Source organism: Gouania willdenowi, chromosome 1, assembly GCF_900634775.1.
Source record: "Gouania willdenowi chromosome 1, fGouWil2.1, whole genome shotgun sequence".
Classification (NCBI taxonomy): domain Eukaryota; kingdom Metazoa; phylum Chordata; class Actinopteri; order Blenniiformes; family Gobiesocidae; genus Gouania; species Gouania willdenowi.
The window spans coordinates 38,130,608-38,145,433 of record NC_041044.1 but is presented as its reverse complement, the minus strand read 5'-3'; the positions used below and the strand labels follow the sequence as shown (position 1 = coordinate 38,145,433).

General features: G+C 36.3%; 1 protein-coding gene across 7 annotated transcripts in view; it reads left to right on the top strand.

Annotated features, from left to right (window-relative positions):
- The window catches only part of krt222 (keratin 222), a 47,442-nt gene that overhangs the window by 14,041 nt on the left and 18,575 nt on the right, over positions 1-14,826 (top strand). For 3 of the 7 annotated variants that reach the window (XM_028452578.1, XM_028452665.1, XM_028452491.1), the window contains exons 1-2: positions 7,900-8,254; positions 14,073-14,155. In XM_028452578.1, the coding sequence (XP_028308379.1) occupies positions 8,057-8,254; positions 14,073-14,155 (281 nt within the window). In that variant the 5' untranslated portion in view covers positions 7,900-8,056. Of the gene's footprint in view, positions 1-2,649; positions 2,749-2,807; positions 3,083-7,824; positions 7,845-7,898; positions 8,255-14,072; positions 14,156-14,826 lie in introns of those variants that run through there. The other 4 variants (XM_028452244.1, XM_028452164.1, XM_028452326.1 and 1 more) reach the window with 4 other exon arrangements.

Sequence of the window (14,826 nt, the reverse complement as noted above, 5' to 3'; positions counted from 1 at the left end):
TTGCCTGTGATCTTATCGTACCGAAAATCATTATAGTGTCTTTGTTTACTTTCCTGACATACATCGTCTGAGACATCAGACACAATTACCCAGCCACCTTTATTTTGTCTCTGTCTGCAAAATGTTGATTCTGTCAATAAAAGGTGCTTTTGTTGACCTGTTATATTATAGCTACAACAAGGCTATGTACTGTGACCAAATGTTTTTTTTTTTGCCACACATGTCCCTCTTTTTACTAAGTTAAGAGATAAAAATGTTGTCTCTCTGGCCCATTGAGCGAATGTGTTTGTTGCGTCCACTTTACATAACGGTTGATTCATTATTCATGTTGCTGCGCATTACGACTACCAAGTCAAATCCCTTGTACTGTCCTAAAAACTGTACTTGGCCATTAAAACATTTCTGAATATGATTCTGATTAATATTTTTGTAACGTGTGAAGTAGGCATGGACAGTACCCAAATTTTGATATCGTTATACCGCCTCCCTATTTTACCGCAGTATACGGTATTACCGTGACTAATTAAAAAATATGACGTAAGGCTCAGGGTACGTTCACACCGAACGTGACTGTGTGTGTGTCTGTGTCTGTCTCTGTGTGTGTGTGTCTGTCTGTCTACGGAGCCGAGTGACAGCGGAGAGGACTGATTGCTTCTTTTCCTTCTTCCCCGGCCGTATGTTTACCGTACTTATCATTAACAGCGCCGCTTTTACGGTTTAAATGATCAACTTACGGCGTTACTAAAGGATGAGTTCACTCAGAATGTAGGCTTGTTCAATGAGTTAAAGCTGCAATTCGTAGAATCCTCTCTCCGCTCCGGTTTTAAACCAAAACCGAAACTGAGCCTCCCTTACCGGTATATTTTCTGAACGCTCTTAGTGACTTTTTTCTCAATATAGACTAGTGACAAATGTATGGACTTTATCTTGTGTTATTGGAGATTTTTCTGGTGTTTTACAGACTCTGTCACAGGGAAGTGCATTGTATTTTTTTTTAATTACAATATTGAAACTGATATCGTTGCTGTTTTTATGACCCCATGGTATACGGTATTACCGTATTACCGCCCAAGCCTAGTGTGAAGGATTACCTCTGTCGCTTTGGGGAAATGCATCCAAGTTTCAAGTCTAGAATCACTTTGAGGATTCAAGTGTCCTCTTTTGTTCAGGGGGTTGAGCTACACCTTCAGGGAACCTAAATTTGAGGAAGCAGTAACAGAGTTGCCCCTCACTGATCAAGCTAATGACAATGCTAACAAGTGCTCTGTAAACTGTTAATTGAAATGCTAAATGTTAGCACACAATGCTCGTGACTAACTTGCCCAAACCTCAAAATACCATCGATTGGCGGATGTCATGATCTGGGATTTGTCGGGTATATTTTGCGTTAGCTACACTGGCATGTTCAGTGGCACTTTGATTAAAGTTCTGTTTAAATATTATTGTATATTGATGGTTCTGGGTTCAAGTCTGTTGAAGTTCTGCTTTTGTTTCAGATCATATTCCTTGCTTTTTTTTTGGTTCCTCTGTTTGTTTCTCTCCCTGTCTCTATGTTTGTTCATGGGTTATCGCCCCCTTGTTGTGAATAGCACCCCCTGAGATAGAGTAATTCCTGCTGTTACTAGGTGTTTGTCATCCCTTTATTACCTTCCTGCACTATTCAAGGAGTGCTTTGTCACAGTGTGTTTGATGGTAGTTGGTTTTGGTTTCTATCTCCTTGTGTTTTTCCTAGTGTCTTATGGTTCTCTGAGTTCTCTTGGTTTCATGGACTTTATGTCAGTACTTTCTATTGGATTTTGTCTTTTTTTAATGCATTTAATTCTTCCTTCCTCGTTCCACTAATACTTCTACTCAAAGGAAAATAAAAATTTTTTTTAAAAAATCCCAAAATAAAATTATTATTTTTGTCTGGTAAGTTGACCAAAGTAATAATTAAGACATTTGTTAATAAAATGAACACTGATGGATGTTTTTTATTGTCAATTATCATCAATACCTGTGATGTAGGAGTTAATTTCAGCTGGTTTTCCTTAGTAAGGCGGGGCAAATTCCGAACAGGTCACCGGCCCATCATAACACAAACCCAATCACATCATCATTAGAGATGCCAGTTAGCCTCAGGTTATTGAACTGTGGGAGAAAACAAAAAAATGGGGTTTCTTAAGGTTGGAGGAAAGTACCATGAAAAACTTTTACAAGCTAAACAAGAACCTGTAAACCTGGTTCTGGAATCGAACCCACGGTCTTTGACTGCCTCACCCCATTTCAGTCTTTTACAAGATGCCCTTTGAGGCATTCTTTGTCTACACATTTTTCTATTCTTCACACATTTGTCAGCGTTGATTTCATACTATTTCTTAAGTCAGCTTTAAAGTGTCCTTGAAAAAGAAAGCGCTTGTTTGTTTCGAGTACTCTACCCTCTTTGTACTACAAGTAAAAGCACATGACACATGTTTAAGCAAAACATAACCCTCACAGCAAAGTTTACGTTCAACTAATCCTTTCTGTAGTCCTGGATTTAAGCCACAATAGAATTGTGGCTTTGCATAGTTATATCTTGTATGGACAACATTGTGCTGGTATGGAGCTTGTTTGATAATGAATAATGTATGGCGATGACATTTAAGCGTGTTTTTATGGTTTTCTCAGAAACAGGATGCTTGAGGGGTCACATGAGTGAGGATCAAAGAGCTCCTGAGCAGCCCAACCTTCTACAGAACGGAGCCGGAGGAATGTAAACTCTTAGAGGTCAGTGCAGGAGATTGTTTGACTCTATTGTATTCCTTTCCTTTTGACCACATCGGAGGTCTCCACTTCATCAAAAAGCACCGACTCCACAAGTGCCGCAAGAGTTTTTGATGAATTATGTCCAGCTGACGTCGTTTCTTGGAAGTGAGAGGGAGCGACATACCCTCAGGGAACAAGTTCTGTACACAGCACTCATTATTCAAGCTGCCTTAAACCTTAAACGCCCTGACACGTGTTTCTACGGTTTTGAGTGACTGTTGTTGAGCATTGGAATCATCATCATCATCATCACTACACTGCTGCCAAGAGGAGAATGGTGTGGAAGTGATATATTGTAAGTATGTTGGACTTTCTACAGTCATCATCTGTTTGCTTTCTCTCCATAGGTACAGATGACAACCACAATCCCCACCCACTATTGATTGTTAGCATTAGGTGCTACCAGGGTTGGGGTCAATTATATTTGAATCTCGTAATTAATAATTAATTAAAATTATGACGTAATTATAACTGTAATTGCAATTGGGAATTTTTACTATAATGGAATTGTAATTAAGTTCAGGTAATTGACTTTGTAATTGTAATTGGAATGGAAATTCCATAAAAACTGTAATGTACAATTTATTTCAACACAAATCAAGGGAACCATGTTTCAGTTCAATGACTTACATAGTTAATACGTAAATGATACTATAATGATACATAGTTAACAATTATTAAAATGTGTTTCATATCAACTTTTCACACAACCTCTCAGTTCTCTTGAGGATCATTTTACTATTTAAAAATATAGATAAATCAAGGGGTATACTGACGGAAAAAAAGCCTTTTTATTGATAAGGAAGCCTAGCAAGGTAACCAAGAGATGAAAAACAAAATTAGATGATATTTTACAGCTGATTTAAGACATGGGTCGGACTCAGAACTGACCAAATATTATAAGAGATGCTAACAGGAAGGTTACATTTTATGGAGTATTTAATAAAGGCTCAGTAATTGTGATTAATTGTAATTGACTTAAAGGTAGGGTAGGTAAATTCCTCCCGAAACACATTTTAGGTTTTGGTTGAAATTGTCTTTATATCCTGACAAAAATGAAGATCTTATGTGCTCTGAAAAAGGTACGAAGAAAATCCGTCATCTGTAGCAGCTGTAACTCTGTAAAAACTTCGGCCACTGAAAAAAGACGGTTTGTTTTTTATTAACTAATCACGTCTCCTTGCTCGTTCTCGACCCCTCGCGTGCACAAGTTCACACTCATAGCGCGTCACCGGTGACAGAGTTAAAATACAGTTTTTAGACCCATTTTTTTACATATAACGATAAAGTTTAGTGTTTACTTACCGCTGGATGAGACAGCTTTAGAGGGAGCACAGAGGGGAGGGGTTGGGTAAAAGTGCAGCAGAAGATGCTATACTTTCAAAATCATGCTAGTTTTCGAAAATTCCCTACCCTGCCTTTAAGGGGGAAAATAGTATTTGTGATTCTAATTGTAATTGGAAAAAATGATGGTCACCGTAATCGGAATTGTGTTGCAATTGAACATTGATACTATATCAAACCCTCCCAGTGAGACAATATTTGCTCAAATGCTGTTGCACAGACAGGAGAAGTTGTCTGTAGTCGCTAAGGATAATAATAATAATCCCACATCCTGCCTTTCTGCACAGTGAGCCTGTTTACCCAGTGCAGGAACCAAGTGACAAGCAAAGCTTCCAAATCTGTACACACAACTGCACAAAAGCAACTTTTTAGAAGACAGACACAAATATACACTACTGATACAAAAGGGGAATATCCTATTTATGGATGTGGTTGTATATAGAGAACATAAGATTCTGTGTGTATTTATTAAAGATTTATTCAAATCATATTCCATCAGCTTAGCAAAAGGAGAAGCCTAATGATTTTTCATCACCCTCATAACAAATGGGTTTATGTAAGTTGTAAGCCATTTTGTGGTTTATTATTAAAATTATAATAACAATATTTTTATTTATTTTTTAAATAATACTAAAAAAAAAAAGTATATTTGTCACCTTCATAATATACACATACTATAGGAACTGCTATGATTGTAAACAACAGAATAACTCACACCCCCCCTACTAATTATCACTTTCAATGGAAAAGTATGATGCTAGCATGAAGCTAGGCAAGATTGTTATTTTTTAAAATTAGATTTTTATCATTTTAATTAAAATATGCATCAAAATGAATTATTTTTTTTATTAAAAGTTCCTAGATCTAGAAACATGCATTGCTGTCTCATAATGATTGCACTTCTTGTAGTGTTGACCTTTGACAGCATGTGCAGACATGGAAAAAAAAAAGTTCCTCGATCTATGTATATGCTGTTGATCGTGTGCAGACAATGTCTAACAAAACATTATTTTTTGTTATTTTGTGTTTTCCTCTACTAAATGAAACAACAATAGCAGATTTGTTTTGATGCAAGGACAAAAGTCTTTGCATTAAAAAAAAAAACTCTTCCATATGCAAGTAAGGACAATAAAGAGAAATCTAAGAATTGTAAATTAATTAGAAAGTATCCAAAATAGTTATTTAAAACATTTAATTTGTAGGACCAGCCCTAAGTAGCTAGTTTGTAACCCTATATTAATATCACGCACTTCTGTGGTGGCAAGTTTGTCCTCGGAATCACTAGAATGTGACGCCTCTCAATCCTCACAAGCTTTATTGCTGTTCGTTTTTTCAATAAATGTTTACATTGTTTATTTGTAAAACTTAAAAGACATGGGCAACTGGCAGTCCCGGCGGCCACATGAGTCTCACGGTCTAATTATGTGCGCAAAATAATTATAACAAAATTACGCGAAACAAATGACAACAAAAACACATCAAAGAAACACAAAATACAAGACAAAATGACACCAAGATCACACACTGACAACAATGAAAATACACGTAATGACACCCAAAACACACAAAATGAGAGCAAAGTATATAAAATAACACCAGAAACACACAAAACTAGAAAAGTTTACTCAAGGAATACTAAAACATACAAAATATGAGAATTCACAAAAAGAACACAGAAAACAATAGTAAAAATAATAAACAAAACGACAACGAAAACGCAAAACGATAACATAAATTACTTATTTTGTTTGTTTTTTGGGATTTTTTTTTTTTCCTTTTGCACCATCCACCAAGTAAAATTTCTTCTCTTGTCTAAAAACTTTACTTGTCAATAAAACTGATTCTGATTCTGATTTAATTTAGGACATTTATGACTAGGGATGTCCTGTTTATAAATCGTAGTTGGTGAAAATATATCACACGTTTCATATTAACAGCTTAAAATATGATTAAAGTTAGATCGTAATAACTACCAAACAGAACACGGAAAAACTAGCAGGCACAAAATCAAAATTTCATTAAAAGTACGCAAACAAATCGACAAGAGCAGCAACACACGGCACTTGTTGGTTCAAATCTAAGTGTTTTCTGACTATTTGAGGCAGTAAGCCTCCCATCATCTGCTTACATTGTGATCACAGCTCGTTGCTTTAAACAAGTTCGTCTTTGCACCACACCCTGCACATCAAAAAAAAATTATCATAACATATCCAATACTTGACATATGATTGATGACCTGAGCTGAGGTGAAGCACCTTGTGTTTTTAATGATTTTTCAGGAAATCTGAGGAGGTTTATTCTTGCCTCAGCTTGAGTATTGAGTAATATAAGGATTTATGAGGTCTACTTTTTAGCTCTGTGACCAGAAAAAAATCAGATATCCCTCCCCAGGGTAGAATGAAACACAATTGTATATGTTTTTTTTTTTTTTTCAAGTATGATACTGTATATAAGAAGTGAGAAAATGATTGTTGTGGTTGCCAGAATTGGTATCAGGGGTGTTTCTGAGCCCATTTTAGTGATATGCCCTGGTGACAACTTTCGCGATTTATCTAAAACACGTAATTTTCAAATAACTATATACAGTATATATATTTTTTTTAATTCTGTCATATTTGTCAGCAAAATAATATTTTTTGACTTATTTTGTCACTTTTTGTCACCTGACGGCCAAAATAGATTTCGAAGCGACTCAAATTGTTTTGTTGAAGATGTGTCTCATCATTCTCGACGTTTTGAGATCAAATATGACGTAAAAATATGTTTTGAAATACATTTATTTGATAATTACCTGTTTTTTATAAATCACGTCATCACCAGGATGTATCACTAAAATGCACTCAAAAACAAAAACATCCTTGCCCCCAACTCTGGTGACGATAAAAATAATTTTCCTACTTCTTATATACAATATCATACTTTGAAAATAATACAGTTGTGTTTTGTTCTACCATGGGGAGGGGTGTCTCCTCATACGTATAATGCCCTTTTGAGATATGGCCGTTAACCTAGTATATTAACAATATTATGGACAATCTTGAGCAAAACTATTCCCAAATCCAAATAGTTTTGACTGTTATTTTGTCACTTTTTGACGACCAAAATAGATTGACCCAAATTGTTTTGTTGAAGATGTGTCTCATCATTGTTGACATTTTGGTACAAAACAAATGTTTTGAAGGAAATTATTTGTATTTGACAAATATGTGTTTTCAATAAATTGCGAAAGTGGTCACCAGGATGTATCACTAAAATGGGCTCAAAAACACCCCTGATTCACCCCAATTCACAGCAATCAGTTTCTTACTATAAAATACAGTTGTGTTTTGTTCTACCATGGGTATCTCCCCATATAATGCCCTTTTGAGATATGGCCACTAACCCCTAGGCCCGTGCACTCCCAGGTCCAGTCACAATGTCTCCCTGAACATTCGCTCCACACCTCGTGTTGTTACAGTTTTGAAAGCAACTCAGTAATCCTGGATCAGGGAGCACAAAGGGCCACAGAGCCATGGTGATGTAAGCTAGCTGTCCAGCACTCGCCACGTGTTGTTTCTGCTCTCATGGTGCCCTCAGGAGGTGGCTGAACATCCCTGAACATCCCTGGACCCTGAGGAGTAGAACCAGCTGGGAGGAGGTTGTTTGTTGGGGATTGTGATCAGGTGTAAAAAGGGCAAAGCCAGCTGACATTTTACTGTAGCTGTAGCTGATCCGTGAGTATCCCTGGGTAAACATTTACCTTGTTAACACCTTAGCAGCATGTGACCTCAGCTGGGTGGCAGCCACCTTGCTGTGGGAGTTGTAATATCCTGACAGTGTAAATGCACGTCGCTGGGCTCTGTTGTGGTGCTATTTGACTACATGGAAATCTCCCAGCGTGAGTTGGTGGTTCACGCACTCTCTACTTGTTTTCCTCCAGGTCACCATGGACTTTCTAGAGGACCCCAGCCAAACCATGTGGGACCTGAACGCTAGATTGAAGAAGTTCCTGCAGCAGGTGAACCAGCTGCAGGAGGCCAACCGACACCTGGAGGCTCAGATATGTGAGTGGGGCGTGAGGAGCAGTGCGCGCTCCCAGGACTGGTCCCAGCAGGAGCAGACGGTGGTGGAGCTGCGAGCACAGGTCAGACTCTGCTTTTATGACATCATCAATCAGCTGGTTATCCAATGTGATTGGCTCAGACTGGTTGGCTGTCATGGTTTTATGATCAGCTCAGGTTCTATAGTCAGTGCTTCTTGGCTGCCAATCAAACGCACCACGCACCAGGGTTGGGGTCAGTTACATTTTTTCATTTACAATTACATTTTCAATTACCCATTCTCAATTACTATTACATTACGATTGCAGTGGCCAGAATTTTTTACAATTACAATTACATTACGATGATTTTTTATCCTCAGAAAGTCAATTACAATTATGTTCTCAATTACTAAATTCCAATTTCACATATTCCCAATTACTAAGCCTTTAATAAATAACCTATTAAGAGTTAACCTTCCTCTTGTGTTAGCTTTCTGTTAGCATCACTTATAATAATGGTCCTAAATCAGCTGTAAAATACACTACAAACATATATATATATCATAATATATCATCTAATTTCTTTCCTAACTATTGATTACCTTGTTAGTCTTCTTAATCAATGAAAATATAGGTTTTAGTATTTTTGGTGTGGGCATCTGAGATGAATTATAATTATAATTACGCCATAAATGTAATTATCAGTTAAGTAATTACAATTATAGTTGGGGTCAATTCATTTTTTATTTTAATTTTCTTGAATTAGCCATGTTCAATTACAACTCAATTGTATAGTTATTTTTGGTGGGGCGTCTGAGCCTTTTTCTGTCAGAATATTGATTTTTTTTTTAATAGTAAAATGATCCTCAATATTTATGGAGGTAGATTTGTGTCTTTATTATTAAATTAGAAAAAAACTAAGGTTTCAATCCCAAAAAATGTTTACATCATTAAAAAATAAATCATTTCAATCAAAGAAAAAAGTTTTGAAATGCAAAAAACATTATTTGAGACCCAAATAATTGCTTTTGAACACTTTTTTTTTGATTGAAAATGTTTTTTTAATTACTTCTAATTCATCTTTTTTCACAGAATTTTTTTTTTCATAGAATTTTTTTTCTCTGATCGAAATGTTTTATTTTTTGATTGAATGATAGAGACACAAATGTACTGCCCATAATATGGCCCAAATACAAAAAAAATATGACATTGATTTTATTATTTATTTGGGTCTCAAATATATATTGAAATACAGAAATATATTGAAAATATTTATTTAAATTGATTTAAAATGTTTTGTTTTTTTCTGTTTACCTCCATAAAGATTAACAAACAGTGAGTAGTGGGAAAGTTTGATATGAAACATATTTTACTAATTATAAACTACATGTGTGTAAGCCCCAGTTTTGCATTTAAATAAATTGTAATTTACAGTTTTTTATACATTTTCCATGTCAATTACAATAACAAGTTAATAATCTGAGCTCAAATACATTTAAGTTATGATTATGTCATAATTATAATTATAATTGACCCAACCCTGCCATGCACCTCCATGTGTGAGTGATATCTGTTAGAGGTCAGATCAGGTGAATGGATGACTCAATAAACACGTCATCAATTGGCAGCAGACTTACACTTATTTCCCAATCTACTCGGGTTTCTTGATAACAGAGTTAAAAAGCAAAACAAAGCCAGGTTTGTTTGAAGTTAAGATGTTATTAAGTCGTGATGACTGCTGATCTTTTCATCTTCTTACGCAACAAGCAAACAGCAGCTACGCCCCGAAAATTCCCCTTGGTCACAAATCTGTAAAAATCAGTTTGTTGTTTAGAAATGTGCTCGACCTCAATATAGAACCACTTCCTTCTTTACGCTCATTAGTGGAAGGAGAAGAGACAGTAAGTGGATCAAATCTAGAGTTTGTGTTTACAGTTAATATTAGTGTTTAGATAAGTAACTCCACAAGGAAATTATTTTTCAAAAATGGAAAAACCCAAAATTGTAATTGCTTGGCACGGATTACTAATTTCAGTTGTGAATGATCACACAATTATTCACAAATAAACACAACGTTAGTCACAATAATGGGAACAAAATCAAAATAGGGTAGTGTCTTTTTCATTTATAATTAAGAATGAATTAAAATGAACAAGATTTTTTTTTTTTTTTTATTTATTTTTTTAAAGTAAAATCATTGCAACAAATAAGAAGGTTTAAAACTAACGGATTATTTTACAAAACAACAGTTTTACGATTTATTTTTCAAGAATATTTTCTCTAGGTTAAAGCTGCAGGAACCGATACATTTTTTCACCAGATAAAAACATAGTGCAGGCTTCATAGATCCATAAATAGAAGATAATTTGCGAGAAATTGTTGCTCCACTGTAAGCACTTAATGTTTACGTAAACGTTTTGTGCATTGCATTGTGGGATATGGAGTCCCATAGATGGATGCATGGAAGTGTTTTTACTTGATTCTTACTGTGATTTCCATTTTTGTTCTAGTTTCTTCCCAGTATTCCCAGTATGATGTCACCTCCCTTCATGAGACATTAAATGTGGGTCAGATTCAGATTTTTCCGTGTGAACCCGAAAACAAACATCCGCTATTTTTACTGCAACTTTCAGTGAAAACACCAGAAATGTCACTTTGGCAGAGTTTTAGGGGCAAAAACAAGAAATCACGAGACTGAAGTAACAACACACTCCACATCCGACAATGCAATGCGCAAAACTTCTACGACAATGTCAATAAACCAAGTGTTTACAAACTTTCAAACGGCAATTTCAACCCTTTACAGCAAATATATCTTTGATTTATTGATCAATGAGGCCTACACTGGATTTTTATTTGATTAAAAATATTAATTGATTAAAAACTTGTGTTAGTTTGTTATAGAAAAACGAGTTACGGAGCCTTGAGCAGTGCTTGATAATACGACCTATTGGAGCTACGTTACGAAGCTAGATTACCTCTTATTGCACTAACTTGCGCTCTCTCTCTCTCTCTCTCTCTCTCTCTCTCTCTCTCGCTCTCTCGCTCTCTGACAACATTTTTCTGCGCCGTTGCTATGATCAGAATGATTCAGTGCGAGCAAGAACGATTTAATGTTAACAGTTTCATTGTTCCACCTGGTCTAATGTGACGGAGCTCAAGTTTGTGGCGGCATGAAGCTTATAAAACTGGGAAAAATCCACAATTTAGCCGCGTCATTGTCATTCATCAAAGCGTGAGAAAAAAGTAGCGGCTTATAGTCCGGTAATTACGGTATTGTAAGCAACATTCCAACACACTCACACTAACACGCATCGTCGTGCTTCCTACAAAGTGTTAATCCTCCATTGGGAGCTATTCAGAGTTGGTTTTACCCAACGCCACTTTGACGCATGAACAAGATTAAACAGCAAACCTCCCTAAAACAGTTCGTTGTTTTTGTGTTTGTTGGAGATCTTCCAAACTGGCACAGAGTTGTACGAGGCAGAACGCAACATACATATTTGTGTCTGTATTAGATAGACTGAGGTGTGACATATGAGGTTCATTCATTCAAATTCTTATGTGACTTTGTCAAATTAATGTTTATCGTTATATAAATGGTATGAAAAGAATTAGAGATGAAGCGTCACGTACACATACAGTACGTCTGCCTGGTTTGGAAAACTTAGATTTCAATCAATGAGGCTGTAAAGCTTTCAATAACAAATAGCTGGAACTATAATGTTGTCATGAGCAAATGTTGGACCGGGGGCCTCATGCGGCCCTCGGACTAATTTTGTGCGGCCGCCAACACACAATGTTACAGAGAAATACACAAAAGGACAACAAAATACTCAAAAGTGTGAAAAATTATGACAAAAAAACACAAAATTTCAACAGAAAATACATAAAACGACAACAAAAAAATACATAAAACAACAACAAAAATGAACAGAATTATTATTATTATTATTAATTCTTCTCTTTCTTTTTTTCTTTTTTACTTGTCTGCACATGCTGTCAAAGGTCAACACTACAAAAAGTGCAATCATTATGAGACAGCAATGCATGTTTTGTTATTGCAGTAAAAAAAATTGATTTATTTTATTGCTTAATTGTGACCATCACCATCCCTCCCTAAGGAAGGGTAAGAAATCAAAATGAACAGCATTAGACAAAAAAAACAAGACAGCAAAAAAATAACCAAAAATACAACAAAGACACATATTTATGCAAAACAAAAAATACACAAAAAGACAACAGAATAGACAGAATGAGACTAAAAACACCCAAGACGACACAAGGACTCATGCACATAAAAAAACACGCAAAACAACAAAAAATATTATTATCTCAGGCTCAGTAATTGTGATGGATTTTAATTGAACTTTAGTAATTGAGAATGAAATTGTAAATGACTTTCTGAGGATCAAAATGAATTGTAATCGAATTGTAATTGGAAAATATGCTGGTCAATGTAATCGTAATTGAACACGAGTAATTGTAACTGAAAAATCAACTAATCCACTGGGTGTGAAGTCATTTGTTCTGCTTTAGTTGTCAACAGCAACTGGGCTTTAATCCAATGCTAAGTCTGACATATGAACAACAGACGTCTCTGGCAGACGTTAAAAAATATCTTTTATTTCCTGCTACATATTGTGTCAATCAAACATTTGGCATGGCCACACTAGGTTTAACTGCCAGCCGTATTGTTTCCTAAAGCAGGGTGTCAGTGTTTTCTTTCTGCTGTGTGAATGTACAGACATGTTAGACATGCTAACTGTGCTCCTCGCCTCACGGGAACTCAAACAGGTTCCCTAAGTTCCACCTTACGCTTGTGAAATGATGTTTGTGGTGTAAATAACATGCTTATCCCCCTGGTTCTCACTCTACATGGGTGTGTCATGATGTGAGAGTGTTTGGAAACATGATGAAATGAGGGCGTGTGTGTGCGCGCGTGTGTGTGTGTGTGCGTGCGTGCGTGCGCGTGTGTGTGTGTGTGCGCGTGTGTGTGTGTGCAAAGGGTGTGTTTAGGATTTTAGCGTGACCCACATGTCTTTGCTCTCCCACGGTGAACGTGTGTCTGATGTAAATACATTATGAGCGTTAAAGCAGACGTGGGATTGAACAAGCAACAGAGGAATATCTGGTCCTCAATGTAAACGTGTTATAACAGTGAAAGGACCACGAAAAAATAAATGGCCTATAGGAGTGATTGTGAGTGTGAGTTGTTGGCTGTGTTGCCCTGCGATGGACTGGTGCCCTTTCCAGGGTGTACTCTCGCCTTGCGCCCAGTGAACGCGATTTTCTAATTTCAAAGGCTGCGATTTGTTTTTCTTTTTTTTCTTGTACTGTCCTGTTAAGAGTGTTTAAGAAGAACATGTTTCATGAAACGTGAACTTCGATATGTTGAAGAGCTAAAGCCACAGATTTGTTTGCTTTATTGTTGTAATCTGTGCTTTAAAATGTCTATTATTATTATATTTAAAGTTTAAATAAAATTGAAATTGTTTATTATAAAACAGATTGATTTATTGCTTGTGTTGTTTGAAAAATACATGACAAGAGGTCCTTGAAAAAATAATCGCATATTAAATCGCAATATTGAGGAAAAAAAATCACAATTAGATTATTTTCCAAAATCAACTAAAATGGTGGATGGATGGTGGCAAGTTGTGCCAGCTCAGGTATTTTTAAATCACATTTTATTATTTAGTAGTAGTAGTAGTAGTAGTAGTAGTAGTAGTAGTAGTAGTAGTAGTAGTAGTAGTAGTAGATGTAATATTGTTATTAATAACTGGATTTATATTTGACAAATAAAATATTTTATTTTTGCCAACTACTAGACATTTCAGGTGACCCAATGTCTGTGTTAGTCGACTGAAACATGACCTTTTTTAATAATGTATTTCCTGTGTTTGTGTTTTGTCTGCAGGTGGCTAAGCTACTGATGGAAAACGCTGAGTTGGCGCTACAGTCGGACAACATGAAAGCTCGAGCTGCAGACATCCAGGCCAGGTCAGCTGGAGCTCACATCCACTCTCCTGAACGTTCTCCAACGCTCCGACCTTTTTCATCCACGTCAGACACAAACCGTGCTCCGATGTGAAACATTTGGCACCGATACATTTAAAAGTGTTGATTCATTATTTAGGGGTAAACACCCGAGTCGTCCTGTGTGCGTTGCTTCTCCAGCTCTTTGTCATCACCACGCACGCCTGCACACAAATCCAGACCGGCATTGAAAGTGCGTCAGCGCTTTGCTTGTGTTGATGTGCGGTGACACAGAGAGAAAACACACACACACACACAGCTCTCTATATAGTGCAGTGGCCAAGGCTAAAAAAGGCCCTATAATTAAGGAGATACCCCTACTAGCAGTATAACAAGTTTAAATTGGTATCATTGTGACCATGTGGATGTCTAGTTTCTGAAAAATTATGTTGTAGTTGCAGATTCTATGTACAACATGTCATATTCGGAATGCCCCAACTTTTTTACTTCCGATAACATACCGATAATGCGTCCTTGAGTATTGTCCGATCCCGATATTGATCAGATACAATATCAGCATGAATCATACATACTTTTATGACTTATTTTGTAGTGTGGAATGTTAGAAAAGGCTTGATCAAGTGATGTCACTCAAACAGAGAACAATAGTCAGCAACAGTAGATACGAGAAAAAC